Raw genomic sequence first — 14,853 nt, forward strand, 5'->3', positions numbered from 1 at the left:
AGGTCAAGCTGTGGACAGGGGCGAGGTACCAGGCTCAAAAGAGGATGATCCTGTGAAGGTCCATGGCGAAGCCCTTCCCTACTTCCTGACATCTGAACAACTCATGGCCAGGCTTAAAGTCTCTAGGAAGGACATCTTTCAAAGTGAACCAGACCAAGGGAAAAGAACTTATGAAACAACCAGGTCCTAATATTCACTCTAAAGTCTACAATTCCCAAAATGCACATAGAACTTCCAGACAGATTTTTAGTGCCCTTAATTTTAAACAGCAGCCTAAGAATTGTCAGACATTTGACAAAGATTCTTACGTGAATACAGATAGGGAAAAAAAAAAAAAAAAAAAGAACTCACAAGATAATGCAAAAGACAAGAGTTAAAAAAAATCTATAATAAAAAATATGTACTAGGCTCAGTTTCAACAAATAAATGGCAAATCAACCAATTATAATGGCTAAATACTGCTTGGATACTAATTTGCAAGGAAGACCTTTTCTGACACAATGGAGAAATTTGAAAAAGCAAGGTCCGATTAAGGAATAGCTTTAGGGAATTATTATTATTTTGAGACAAGGGTATTGTGTTTAAGAACTTCTTATATTCTGCTGACACTTTCTGAAGTATCTGTGAGTAAGAAGCTATATTACTTGGAATTTAAAAACTGTAGAAAAATGTTCGTGTATAAGAAAAAAACAGATGAAACAAGAAGGCAAATGTCAATTATTGCTGAAGTTATGTGTTGCATAAATGGGGGCTAATTGTATTTTCTACTTTTGTGTATATGTGAAATTTTCCATCATAAGTTTCTTAAACTGTTTTATATAATTATATGACAATTATCAATGAAACAAGAATAAGAGACTATTAAAGGTACATTCAGAAAACAATAATGAATAATTTAAAATGTAAGAAAAATAAACAAAGACAGTAGAAGAATTAGAATTAGAGAAAAGAAAGTAAAACCAAAAAAAAAATGGAAAAATGAAAAATAGGATAGAAAAGACAATAAAAACTTATTATATGCACTCCAACAACAAACTAACACAAGTTCCAGAAAGAACCAGTGGCGTGGAGGAAATATCAAAATCACAAACAAATGGCAATTCTTATACACTACACATGGGTATTAGTGCAATCACTTTGGAAGAAATTTCTCAATATCTAACAAAATGCAAGATAGCCATTACCTACACATATCAATTCTTGTCACATGCACATAGCTCAAGGAATTTCTTGTACTCAGATAAAAAAGGCATGTAGAAGAATATTAATTGCAGACGCTCATAGTGGACTTGTGTACAATGCTAAAAATTGTTCATCAATGGAATAGCTAAATATATTGTGTATATTTAGGGAGTAAAAGACAGAAACTGAATTGAATAATCTCGCACAACATAAATCAGCTGAAGGATGGGTCTCAGAAAATAACGAGCAAGAAAAGCAAATTGCAGAAGTATATATTAAGTTGTCATAATTAAATAAAGAACAATACAAAGTATTTAGGGACATATTCATATGTAGCTCAAGTATAAAAACAGCCTTGGGAATAATAAACACCAACATTCAAGACAGTGGCTACGTCTGCAGTGAATCTTGGTGGATGGAGAAGAAAAGGACTACAGAGGAATACCAGCTATCTTTACCTGCATTTGCAAAGCTCGACTTTTTAAAGCTGGTTAATGGATGTTCATTTTATTGTTTTTATATGTTTTCACATGATCTCAATAGTCTATTGCAAATAATAAATAAAATAAAACTTCTCAAATCGAAGAAAATGAATATTTAAATTGGAAGATTCCCCACCTCCAGCACCATAAGTAACTAGAAAGCAACACCAAAATGCATTGTTGTAAAATTTCAGAAAACCAAGGATTAAAGGAAAACTCTAAAAGGTTTCAGATGCACAGACCAGTTACAAATGAGTAAGAATTAGAATGCAAGGTAAGTAGAAGGCAATGAAAGTGTTTTAAAACTTCTGAGAGAAAATGATTTCTAGGGCAGAATTCTGTATCCAGCCAAGCTGTCAGTCAAGTGTGAGTGTAAAAAGCTTCTTTAGGTAAGCAAGTCCTCAAGAAACTTTGTTCCCAACTACCTTTTCGCTGGAAGCTACTGGAAGAGTTTCTCTAATAAAAATGATAGTAAACTAAGAAAGAAAGAAAAAACAAAAGACATGGGCGCAGCCATGAAAAAGGGGATGGTCTTCCTAGGATAGCAGCAAGAGGAAGCTTAAAAACAACAACAAAATTCACAACTGTGCAACAGGATCAGATGGCAGCCAGCCAGGACTGGAGTAAGAAGATACAGGGCTCCCAAGAGGTTGTAGCCATGAAAAAAAGAAAAAGACTCATAGATTGACACGTTTGTACTCTGAGGAGTTCTCTAGGTCTCATGGAAAGTTCAGAGCTACATTAATGACAGGTACATAAACTTACTCAAATAAAAAACTCGAGGCAACTATTAAATCCAGAGAGAATTAGAAGCAATACAAGAGTGGAACTGTAATCATTGCAGCCTACATGGCTTAGCCGTTAACACTTTTTTATAGAATTGTAGTTACATGAACACCGGACATATCGATGAAACAAAAATATGTTATATAACAATATTGTGGAGATGGGGAGAAATTAATATGTATTTAGAGTTCTCAGAGTTACAGCTTATATAAAGAATTCAGGAGTTAAATATGGGAAAGAAATTTTTTAAAAATCAAGAAGTATCAGAATTAGTATGCATGATATTTACAGCTCAAAAATGACCACCTCTGAGGAGAGGTTTGGTTGGGAAGGTGTGCGGGAGAAATTAGTTTTTCCCTGATGAATATCTTACAGAACTTATCTATGCCCAGGACCAGTAGCATTGTCACTATCTAGAAACTTGTCAGAAAAACAGGATCTCTGGCCCAGGCTTAGTGAATCAGATTCTGCATTTTAACAAGAAGTTTGGGTGGAATTTGGGAGGCAATTATTCTTGATGTGGCGTATCTACATTGTGCTTAGTTTTTCAAAAGGGATGTGGGAAAGTTGGAGATAGCAAGCTTAAATAATTTAAAAAATAAGCCCTAGAACATGTGAACAGAAGTGAAATTATCTGAAAAAAAGTCAGGATGGGATTGGAGATGACAGGATCACCTTGAAAGAAAGGGGGTGCTATCACTGAATATGCATCAATAACAAATCAAGATCCATTTAAATTAATTTTGAAATAATAAATTAGTCAAATACAATGATCTAAATAACAGTTACCTGAGAGGACTTTATTGATAATGAGAATGTTAGCTTAGGGTTGTTCCTGAGTAGTAAGTACAGAATGAAAACTCTTCCCTCCCTCAGGCTAGATCTTTATGGCACTTTATATGGCCTGCAGGGGGTTAGATTGAGTACAGTGGAATCACTCCCCCCGCCCCACTGGATAAGTAGAAAGTTATTTATAATGAAAATTCTGCTTGAAAATCCCTTACAGCACCCCTAAAAGTACTCTCAGTATATTAACATACTGACATACTACCTCCTCCTTCCCCCACAGCATTGAAATAAATGTTTCTTTAGTTGAACATGAGCTAAAGTAGTTGGTTTATGTTTAGGTACCAAGTTGAACAAAAAAAAAAAACCACCATTTCTTTCTTTGTTAAAATGCAGAACTATACTGCTGAGCTATATAACCCCAACTCTTTTTTTATTTTGAGACAGGGTCTCACTAAGTTGCCCAGGCTGACCCCAAACTGGTGATCCTCCTGCTTCAGACTCCAGAGTACATGGGATTTATGGGTGTACCCCATGTGCCCAGCCACATTTTTAAATAATAGAAAAATCTCACTACCTTATGGGAGGGGTTGCTTACACCATGCAAAGCACTGAGACACCTGAAGAACCCACAACTTCCATTTTATGTTCACAAATGGGTGGTAGACAGGATGATTCGAGCAGGTGCAGAATAGTGAAGAGGCTTCAGGCAAGTACACAGATGGTACCATATGTTGAAATATTTAACCATTATAAATCAAGTTAACAAACTGTTAAAATGAAGTCTAGCCTCTCACCTTGACACAGCCTTCACATAACCTAGTTGACTAGTTTCAGCTCCTCAAAGTCCCTCTGAAACATGGAGGCATGGGTAGGGCATGAACTTCCTGAACCATTGCCCATTTCCTTCTCTTCCACTTGTGTGAAGAGACTCAGATGACAAGGGTGGCTTCTAGGCCTCTCCTTTTGCTTATGAATGTTTGCATTGATGGTACCATCTGTGCTGGGGAAAGTAGACCTAGAGAGAAACCCACACAGTCCCTCATGGTTGACTTGAGGTTCTGGAGGCTGAGAATGCTAGGGTCCTGAACTCTAGGTAAGCATTTTCCCTTAACCCCCTTCTCAGCTGGAGGATGACCAAAGGAAACCTTTTTATGAGTGTGAGGTCCCATAATATCATGATATCATATGAAATGTATATTTAGTCTCTGCTTTAGTCCCTGGGACAGAGTTTCTAAGACCTTTGTAGATAGGGGTGCTAGAAGAATCTTTTGTTTTAATATTTGGTCTTTGATTCTGATTCCTGAAATAGACCTTATAATTTCCTGAGTGTCTGAGTCAGAGCTTCTAAATCCTTTGGGATTTCCCTGAGTGATAAGCAGTTACTTTTTGTTCTGACGAAATGTGTCTTGGGAGCTCCTGGATATACCCAGTATGGGAGTTGGATGCCAGGGGAACAAGCCGTGTGATTAGAGTATTGGAACTTTCAGCCCACTCCCTAATCTCTGAGGTGATGAGGGGCTGAAGGCTGTTCATCAACCATGGCAATGATATAATCATTTGTACTTAATGAAACTTCCATCAAAATCCCAAAGGACAAGATTTGAGGAGCTTCTGGATTGCTGAACATGTGGAGGTCCCTGGAGGGTGGCATGCCTGGAAAGGGCAGGGATGCTCTGTGTCCTCCCCACAGACCTTGCCCATGCATGCCTTCCATCCAACTCTTCATCTGTATCCTTTGTAATATCCTTTATAACAAACTGGCAAGTACAAGTGTTTCCCTGAGTTCTTGAGCTTCTCTAGGAAATTAATTGAATCTGAGGAGGGAGTCTTGGGAACCCATTTATTGCTTGTGGGTCAGAAGTACAGTCACAGCCTAGGACTTGCAATTACTGTTTGAAGCAGGGCGACTCTTGTGGGACGGAGTCCTTAACCTGTGGAATCTGACGTGATCTCCAGGTAGACAGTGTCAGAGTGTCCTACAGAATACCCATTTGGTATCTGCAGGAAACCAAGTTATTAGTGGGGAGAAACCCCCATGCACATTATGGTGATTAGAGACCAGGTGTCCTGTACTGTGAGAGTAGGAAAAACCAAATGATAAGGGCCCTCATTCTAGCCTCTGCAGCCTAATTTGCATGATTAAATATACATATGATCATCCATTATGGGTAATTTCCTCAGCTGTCTGAGTCATGACACCTGTGTGCTCCCTGTCCAAATGTCAGGGTCTTGAGCTGTGAGACACCAGGCTTCCACAGATGCATTGACACTTAGGGCTGTCTGTTAACTTCTAGGAAAGACTTCATGCTTTAGATGACACTTTACTGAAATAAGATGTGGACGATGAGAGTTTTTCTCATGATTCAGACTAATTTCTAATGTTTACCCAAAACCCCCTGATGCAATTTTGATGCATTTTAGAATAAAATCCAGCAAAGGAGCTCACATTCAACATACATGACTAGACAAAATCAGCTCTGATAAAAGGAAACCTTGTTAATTTTCAAAGCTTGCATGGCCATCAGCCATAGTTTTTGACATCTTCGTGTACTCCAAGCCAAAGACACTTGCATTTCACATTCCCAGGGTCTATCCCTTACAGATTGGGAAATAACATAGATAAGTTGCATCCACTAATGTCTACATTAAAAGCCTTTTGGATCACTTGAAATGATTACAGATTTGAAATATTGGTATTTATGATATTATATGGTGCTAAATGTTATAACTGAATTGACTCTACAGTACTTCTACAGAAAAATATCCATCACATCATCTACTAAGAAAATAAGAAATTGACTGAATGACTTGACCTGGTCTCCACCTGGGGAAAATACACGATCCAATGAAAGCTATGTCTACATGTCACTGTATTCTTTTTGTTTTCTCTGCTCAGTGTCTAATAGCACACCCTGGAAATGTAGAATATATACACAAATACTTAAAATCTCCTCTAAGAAAAATGTCTTGCTCTTTTCTTAACAAGCCATAACCTATATAATGTTGCACATGGGGCTCTGTGGCATAGAAAAAAATTAATATAATCCATTTATCAAATATTTATTGGGCACCTATTATGTGCTAGACACTGGGTTAGATGCTGGGGAATGATGGAGGAAAGGTGATATGATTACATGATAGAAAACCTGTAATCATAGACTCACAAGAAATGATTTTAAAATAACTTTTATGCTCATGCTGTAAAACCATATTGTAAGGATGATGCTGCACTCTAAAAAGTCTAAGTTTTTAGTGATATTCTGGTACCAATTTCTCCCTTAAAGAAAGTGTTACAACTCCTTCAATTAGTTGGGAGAATTCATCTTGCTGTGAAATGCTCGGGCTGGTTGGGGTGAGTTGTGTGTCTGTGTTTGAGAACACTGAACCTTGAAAGAACAGCTGTTTGGCTATTTTGTTAAATGAAACTCAAGTTACCCAGGCTTTACTAATAGCTTCTTTGTGCTTCATGACTTTCCACCACATGAACAAAATCACCTAACACCTCTGTCTGTGGCTAAAACTGCCATTTATCAGTTAAAGCCCACTGACAAAGAGAAGCTAGGAGAGACTGCAATCCCAGCTTCCCTATTCAAACAGTTTCCACATTTCAGCAACCACTCTCTAGCTGCTCCCTCTGTGATAAGGACCTCTGGGGAAAGGATGTTTGCTGGGAATGTTTATTTTACAAGATAGACTAATGGCTTCAAAGTCCGGTCCCTTGCTAGGTGATGGCACCATTTCTTCACTGTAACTCTTCCCAGGAGAAAATAATGGTGGGGAGAAAGGGTAGCAATCGCTCACTTTGATTTTGTGATAGGGGTGCTGAGAAGTTCTCAAACAAATTCTTTAAATTAAACCCATTACAATAATCTAAAGCCCCTACACCCTGTCTTGTCTGTAGAATCTTAGCAAAGGAGTTTCAGAGGCTGTCTAGTCCAATGGGTTTCAAAAACTTTTTGAACCTTGGAATATATACTTGAAAGTAAATTTACCATCCAGGTACCCATCTGTAAAATAATACATAAAATAATAAAGTTGCCCCAAGAGAGGCAAAGGTGAGGGTCCCAGAGCTCCCTGATGCATAAATCTCAACCCAGAGGTGGATCCTGAGGCATCTCTTTGGTCTTTTGGACTCTTCTGGGAACCAGATGGATTTCATGCAACCTCCTCCCTTTGCCTAAATCTGAAGCATGGGGCCTTGGACATCTTACCAAGGACAACTCTTCTTGGATAATCTCAAACAGTCACAAGGTGCTGGAATGGTGACCCAGGGGAAGTATCATTCCTTGCATCTTGGCACGTTCTCCATCATTAAACTAGCCAATCTGAGCTTTTACATCATAGGGTAGAACTGAAGAACCCAAAGTGTGTGTGTATGTGTGTGGGTGTGTGGTGGGACCTTGGAGTGATGAGGAGAAGTTCAGACATGAAATTTCATAAGAGAAGCACACATAAACAATGGTCTGAAGTTTTGGGGTCCCAGAGCCAGAAGAGGAAAGTGCCCTGAGATCCTTGAAAGGGACTAGTTCTCCAGCCAAGTATGTGGCAGGTGGTAGAGAAGAATGAAGATCAGCAATTGTCTGAAGTGCCACCTTTTGGAGCCCAGCTCTCTCTTGGGTGTAGTATCTGCAGCAGCAGGGATGGCTGATCAGTCACAACCCCAGCAAACATCTGCCATTTCACCTGGTCCTTACAAAACCCCTAAGAAATATAGGATAACATCAACCCTGTTCTGAAGAAAAGGAAATGGGGAGTAGAAGGGGTATGTGACTTGCTCAAGGTCAGACTTATGGGAAGAAGCAGAGCCCAACTCTGGTGCTATTTCAGCAACTGAGGCCTGACAGAAATACAAACAAAGAGAGTCGTTAACAACATTTCCTAAACATGCATTATTTTTGAATTTTTTTCTAAACCTGGTAAATATTATATTATGCAGCAATCCTGATTTCTCAACTGGTAGGATAAAAGGTAGACATATGGTGAGATAGATGGGGTGGAAAATGACAAAGAAGGAGTCAAGAGAGAGTCAGGAGGTCCAGACTGCCGTGGCTTGGATTTTGGCCCTGCTACTAATGGTCCCTGTAATCTTGAGTAAACTGATCACTCTGAGTAATGTTGAGTAACCCTGACTACTGTGTGTCTCAGTTTCCCTAATTGAAATAAGTGGGAGTAATAGTACTAATAGTACCTAGTTCATTGCATTGTTGCAGAGTTACATAAGTCCACATTCGGGACACTCTTAGTTCCTAGTACATAGTAAATGCTATGGAAGATGTGTTAAATGAATTCTTAGCAGGCTGTATGCTCCTGCTGTGGTGCTCACAGATAAGCAATAGTAACTTTTTGAAACTCAAAAATTAGGTTATGATATCCTAGCTTCTTGTTTTCCTGATATTTGTTCCCACAATCTCTGACCCAATGGCTTTATGAACCCCACTTTATTCCAGCTCCTCCCCTACTTTTTCCTTTGGCCACCCCTGCTGACCACTCAAGACCCTGATGGCTAGTTCATTTTCTTTCACACATTCCATGATGAAGCATTTGTTCCTACAGGGCATAAAACCATGTTCAATCCTGTGGCTTATTTTAAATGTCCCTTGGAGTCATACTAAAATTCTATCAACAGGGGGAGCTCAAAGAATAGCCTTAAAACACAATGACACTGCTTTAGCAAATCTGAAAAAATAAAAAAGGAAGAAGCAAAATCATTTTATGACTGTATGCTTTTGATATTAATCGAAAAATAAGAAGAAATAAATTCAAAGCAATATAAGTAGACAGTGTTACTAAGACAGTGGTTGGTTTTTCTCTAATAGAAAATGATTTACTTAGATTTCTATCTCTAGAGAAATCCAGGTAAAGATTTTGATTTTATATTCATAAATAAGACAGTGTACTATAAGAATTGAGCTATTTAGATAATCCCTTTGGATTTGTTTTGCTTAAGAAAATTTCAGAATAATTGTGCTTAGTCTGTTTGTGAATAATAAATATTCAGGGATGTCAAGTTGAAAGAAATGTTATAACTTTGGTCAAAATTTCAGTGAGATGTGTGAAATGGACTTTTATTTACAATGTGCTAATGTTTAATTAGGAGATTTAGATAACATTTATGGGTTTGTATAAGGTGGGAGGAATATCTGTTATTATTTGTTTCACTAGAATATTCTCAAATTTGGAAGCCTACTCCTGTGGTATTTGTATCGACAGAGACTGGCTTGGGGCTCTGTCTTAAGCACTGATTCTACCTGGGGAGGAAGACTAAGCTTATCTGTGGTGGGGTTATGATATTTGGAAACTGATTTTTAAGACACAATTAAGGGAATGAAGAATTCTTAGAGGGAAAATGGTGGAGCATTAAACCTTTTGTGATGGATCTTTACAGTTCTGTGGGAGTGTGATAGATTGGATGTCACTGGATGCTGGATTTATGAAGTGCTTTTCTTCCAAATAATTCAAAGGTCTTTCTCACAGGAGTTGTGACTATAAAACCAGGAGATTGGATCTATACAAACTGCACCAGAAATAAACCTCACTGCTGTATAACTGCATCATGTAGATGGTCTTACATATGCAGTATCTGGGCAGAGAGTGCTGGGGCTACTCTCCTGATCTCTTAGAGGGAAAAAATGCAGGATTTCTCCACCAGATCATTTTTCAAAGATCACATTTTCAGTCACTGTCAGAGCCTGGATTCAAATGCAGGTTTCCTACTTCCAAATACATAGGCATAGGCACAAAGCCCTAGTTTCTAGGCCAACTTAATAGGTGACTCCAGAGTCCCTTCCAGTTCAGGATATGACTGCTATATCATCGACCAACTCAAATGTGAGTACTTGGCCTACAGAGTTTTTTTTTTTTTTTTTTTCCCCCTTTATTCTATTTATCTAGTGAAATACTAACCCTAGAGAGCAAGGTGATTAATACCACAAAGTAATAGGATTGTTTTTCACCTGTGATTTTTACATAATATATCGCAATATTTGAGCTTTATCTCACATCTGAGGGAGAATAAATGATTCTAAGATATTTTACTATGATAGAGGACTGACTAAAATTATAGCACACCTATAAAATGCATTATTATTGCAACCAATTTTAATCATGTTTTCCAAGAGTATTTCAAGTCATGGAAAGCTGTTTACCATATACTGCTCTGTTAAATAAAAGGTTACAAAACAATGTCTGTGAAATATTTACACAGTAATGGAAACATAAAGACTGAAATGATATGTACCAAAATATTAATCATTGTCTTCTTTGGAGGGTGTTATGATATGCTATTTTTATTTTCTCCTTACAAAAAAAATCCCATATTGTCTGCAATTATAACGCTTGTATAGTCAGAGAAATGTGGATTTCACTTTATATATTATTAAGTCTTTTAAAAGCTTTGTAAAAATAAGATATAGGTTTGTTTCTTAGAAAAATTCTCTAGGAGGAAATGTTTCCTACCTCATTTCCTTTACTTCCAGCACTGGACTTCATTTCCTTTGGTTGCTTTGTAAAAGAAAACAACAGTGTTCAGTTGGAGAGGCTCCATCAATCAGCTGCACACCCAGTCAGTTGGACCCACTGTCCCCATTTTATTGGCCATAGTTTTGACTTCTAGAAGTGCCCTCCAACTCACTGGAACCTAACTTAGCAGCTTAGATTCTACAGAAAGGAACACTGAAAACAAACACCAGTTTAAATTCGTGTATGCAAATATCTTTGTTAACCTAAATTTTATCTTTCAGAAAGTAGACCTTCTGAGGCTGATTCAGTGTGGCCACAACACTCAGGTGAGGTATTCACTGGATGTTAACAAACCAGAAGAGCAACCTGTTTCTGGCAAGAAAAAAAAAGAAAGAAAGAAAGAAAAAAGCAATAGGACCTTTGGGAATCTAAGAACTGTGCAAAGAATTAGAAAGAAGACAGGAAGAGAACTCTAGGTCAAGAGGAAGTGGTAAAAAAGAGAAGCAACAGGATGAGGCTGGGTTGGAGCTTTCTAGACATGCCAAGGCAAACCACACTCTGCTGTACCCAGGGAACACCGTTTGCCCAAGCCACTCTCCTAAAAGGAAAGTGCTTTCAGCCACACACATTGTTACTGGATATTGCTTCCTGGGAAGATTTTAAAAATGAAACTAGGAATGCCTAGCTGTTTTAAGATGGAGTATCTTTGTCATTAATCATCAAAAGATATTGAGCAACTATTATGTATACTCACATCCTACATCACCACTGTTGAGAACTCAGGCTGTCTGAGATAAGGGCCAGTGATCTTCCTACTGTTTTAATTCTTCCACGTGGCATGTTTTATTCCTCCATGTGGTCCCTAATCTCATCTAAGAAGCACTTAACAAAATACCCTGAACCATAAGGCCTATTACTAAAGATGTGTAAAATGTGGGAGGACAAAAAAAGCCCATGTAATTTTTCTGCCAAGCTTACCAAATGTCTAAATTCTACTGAGAGACTCCCATTGGAAGATTCTTCAATGGACATGGCTTTGACATGGGTTCCACAAAGGACAAATCTTCGATTGCTAGAGAGGAAATCTTAGTTATTTACATGGTCTCAGGTAAAATATATGAGATATGGGGAAAAAAATTATACAAAGTATCTTACCTTAGAGTTGAAACATTCCTGTAAAACCAAGAAGATTCTGTAAAATGGGCTGTTTAATAAATCTATTAAAAACCTGTTAGTATTCTTAAAAGGATAATACATAAAATTTCATTTTAAATCTTTATAGCAAAAAACAAATTAATTCTTCTTTGGGTTCTATTAACTGTTTAAATTTAAAAGTCAACTAAAGTACATTAATGTGTGAAGTTAGAGAAGTAAATTTGAAAGTTCGAAATTGTTTAAAAAAAGGGCAATTCATTTTTAAAAACCTGACATTGTTATATTTGAAATAAAATTGGAAAACTTACTTGTCAATTGATGCTTTAACCTTTACCTGATAGTTTAGTTCTGGCAATTTTATTAGTAGTCTAAAAAGAGACATCAGAAAAGAATCAAAGATAAAATTTAAAAGTATGAAAAGCCTTTTTTATATTCCAAGAATTAAATATATTTATGACATAAACATATAAATAAAACTTGCATTATCTCCAGTTATATGTAATACATATGTTTATATGTTTTCAAGTTCCTCTTTAGTTTACCATATTACTAATGCTGATATCAGCCACTTAATATTTTTACTGACAAACATTTGGAAAATGTTTGCATATTGCTTCAGTTGATGTATCCTGGATAATACATTGCTCTGTCAGAAAAAGAGCTATATATTTTGGCTAAAGTTCAAACCTGAATTAAATGTATAGTTACAAGAAAAAAAATTGCAAGTAATGTGGCCCCATTTTATTCATGTATTATAAAAAAATTGTAAACTTAGTAAAACTATATGTTCTTTGGTAACTGTTTTATGGAGAAAATATTAAGACCAAGCCTCTGAAATGAATATGGAAGATCACAATTCAAATATATTTACAATCTTCAAACATACTATACTTGGGGTCATGCATGATGGTGCACACCTGCAATCCCAGTGACTTGGGAGACCGAGGCAGGAGGATCACAAGTTCAAAGCCAGCCTCAGCAACTTAGTGAAGCCTAAGCAATTTATCAAGACCCTCTTCTCAAAATAAAATATAAAAGGGGCTGGGGTGTGACTCAGTGATTAAGTCCTACTGGGTTCAATCCCTAGTTCCAAAGAATAAAAAAAAAAGGGCTGAGGATTTAGCTCAGTGATAGAGTGCCCCTCGGTTCAATTCATAGCACTAAAAACCAAAACAAAACCATTGAAATGCACTAGACTTAGTAACAGCAAATACGTTTGAAACTAAAAAAGACATAACTTCAAACAAACAAGCAACTAAAGTATGGAACAACAATTCCTTCCATTCCTTCTTCTGTTGTCAGACCATGCTCTATTCTTTTGCTTTCCTCAACTCTTTGGAGTGTGTCCCATGATGTGATCTGTCTGTGGTTTCAGTGCAGCAGCAGAGATATTCATGCACTCACTCATTCAATCATTTATTCACATACTCATCCCAAGCCTCGCTCATTCACTCAACATAGGTACAGTGCCCTGTAGTGTCTCAGGTACCTGGGAACTGGTATAGCAAAGACTGGAGAAGGGAGAGATGTAGGTGGCTCTACAAAAGCAAGGACTCCAGCCAAACAGAGGGAATACAGAGTATGGTGACAATACAGGAGCACCAGAGAAATAAATTAGATCATAGCAAAAACGAAAGGTGGATTGTAACAAAGGTTCCCTTAACGTCCTGTACAAAGCACAAGATTGGTCAAATGTAAAGTCTTTGTGGCGGGTGGTGCAGAGGGGGTGTGGTCACATGAAATCAGGCCAGACAGTTTCTCTTTCCATCTTCCTTTCTGTACTACTTCAGGAAGGATCAGAGTCACTCTGATGACACTTAGAGTCCGAGTTACCCTCCCTTTGAAATAGAAGAATGGCGTGCTATGGTTGAGAGAGGTTTTGGGGGAAAATGTCATATAGAAGGTACAGGACCTTGATCAAGGCAGTGAAGGGCAAGGCTGAGAGAAAGAGGATGAGGGCCCAGCAGTCCAGTAGAAGAGGACAGGACCCCCACACCAGGGCTGATGGTCTATGTCCCAGGTAAGTCATTTCAACTAGCAGGCAAGGAGGTGCCCTTGCAGGGCCTCTCTACTCAGAATGCCTTGCTGAGCAACCCCTGCTCTTTCCCCTTTAGTCTCAGACAATATCTTAGATGTACTACACCATCTGTAGGAGGTAACAAGGTGCAAGGGGTCCACCACCAATCTGTCCTATTTCCCTTTATATTGTCTTCTGAGTTACATAGAGATGTGGGGTTGAGGAATGATCAACTTTTGAGAAGAATAAAATTTTAAAAAAGAAAGAAAGAAAGAAACCTGGCGACTGCTTTTTGTTTTTGGTATTTAGGTCTTGGTGCAAAATTCACACAAAGACACTGATTGAGAGGTTTAATTAGGGTTTTGGACTACAAATTGAAGACAGGTACTTTCCTTTTATAGATGTTGGTTAGGTGCCTGTGATCAGGGACCCTTATCATAGGACCCTGTCTCTACCATGGCTTTACCACCTCTTGACTTATTAGTTTGAGATTTCAGCTTTCTAGGGATGACTTAATGATTAGTAATTTAAAGTTTTAGTCTTTGGAGTTTGAACCATGATGAAAATCTCTGAAAATAAGAACTCAAACTCATTGTTCTAAGTGGTATTAGGGAAAATTACATTTTGATTGCTCATGCTTATGGAAAAGATCAAATATACGATGAAAGAAAAACAAAAATAATATAACACCCAAGTGTCTTTAAATCAGGTACACAGTAAGGATATACTGAAAATTATAGTGTTCAGAGTTTTTGTGGAAAATCCAATAAGCCAGTTATTAGGTAATCACAAGGGAAGAATGTGCCACTACATTTCCTGCATAGGACATTCAAAGCCTTTCCAATCTGTCCCCCATCTGTCTTCCACATTCTATCTTTCTTTGCTCTCCACCAATAAAAACAGACTGGGGAGTCCGTTGTTTCTGTGTTCTCACTCTCCTGCAATTCTCTTCCCATTCCCCATCTCTCCGGTCCTCTCAAGTTA

The 14,853-nt window shown here is 37.7% G+C and overlaps 1 protein-coding gene across 5 annotated transcripts in view; it reads right to left on the reverse strand.

The window, feature by feature from the left end:
• The window catches only part of STAT4 (signal transducer and activator of transcription 4), an 88,141-nt gene that overhangs the window by 12,270 nt on the left and 61,018 nt on the right, over positions 1–14,853 (reverse strand). For all 5 annotated transcript variants that reach the window (XM_079135348.1, XM_079135350.1, XM_079135346.1 and 2 more), the window contains 4 exons: positions 12,161–12,220; positions 11,853–11,870; positions 11,676–11,769; positions 10,695–10,739 (listed from right to left, as the gene is read on the reverse strand). In XM_079135348.1, coding sequence (XP_078991474.1) covers positions 10,695–10,739; positions 11,676–11,769; positions 11,853–11,870; positions 12,161–12,220 — 217 coding nt within the window. The remainder of the gene's footprint in view (positions 1–10,694; positions 10,740–11,675; positions 11,770–11,852; positions 11,871–12,160; positions 12,221–14,853) is intronic.

Source organism: Sciurus vulgaris (assembly GCF_902686455.1).
Source record: "Sciurus vulgaris genome assembly, chromosome: 3".
Taxonomy (NCBI): domain Eukaryota; kingdom Metazoa; phylum Chordata; class Mammalia; order Rodentia; family Sciuridae; genus Sciurus; species Sciurus vulgaris.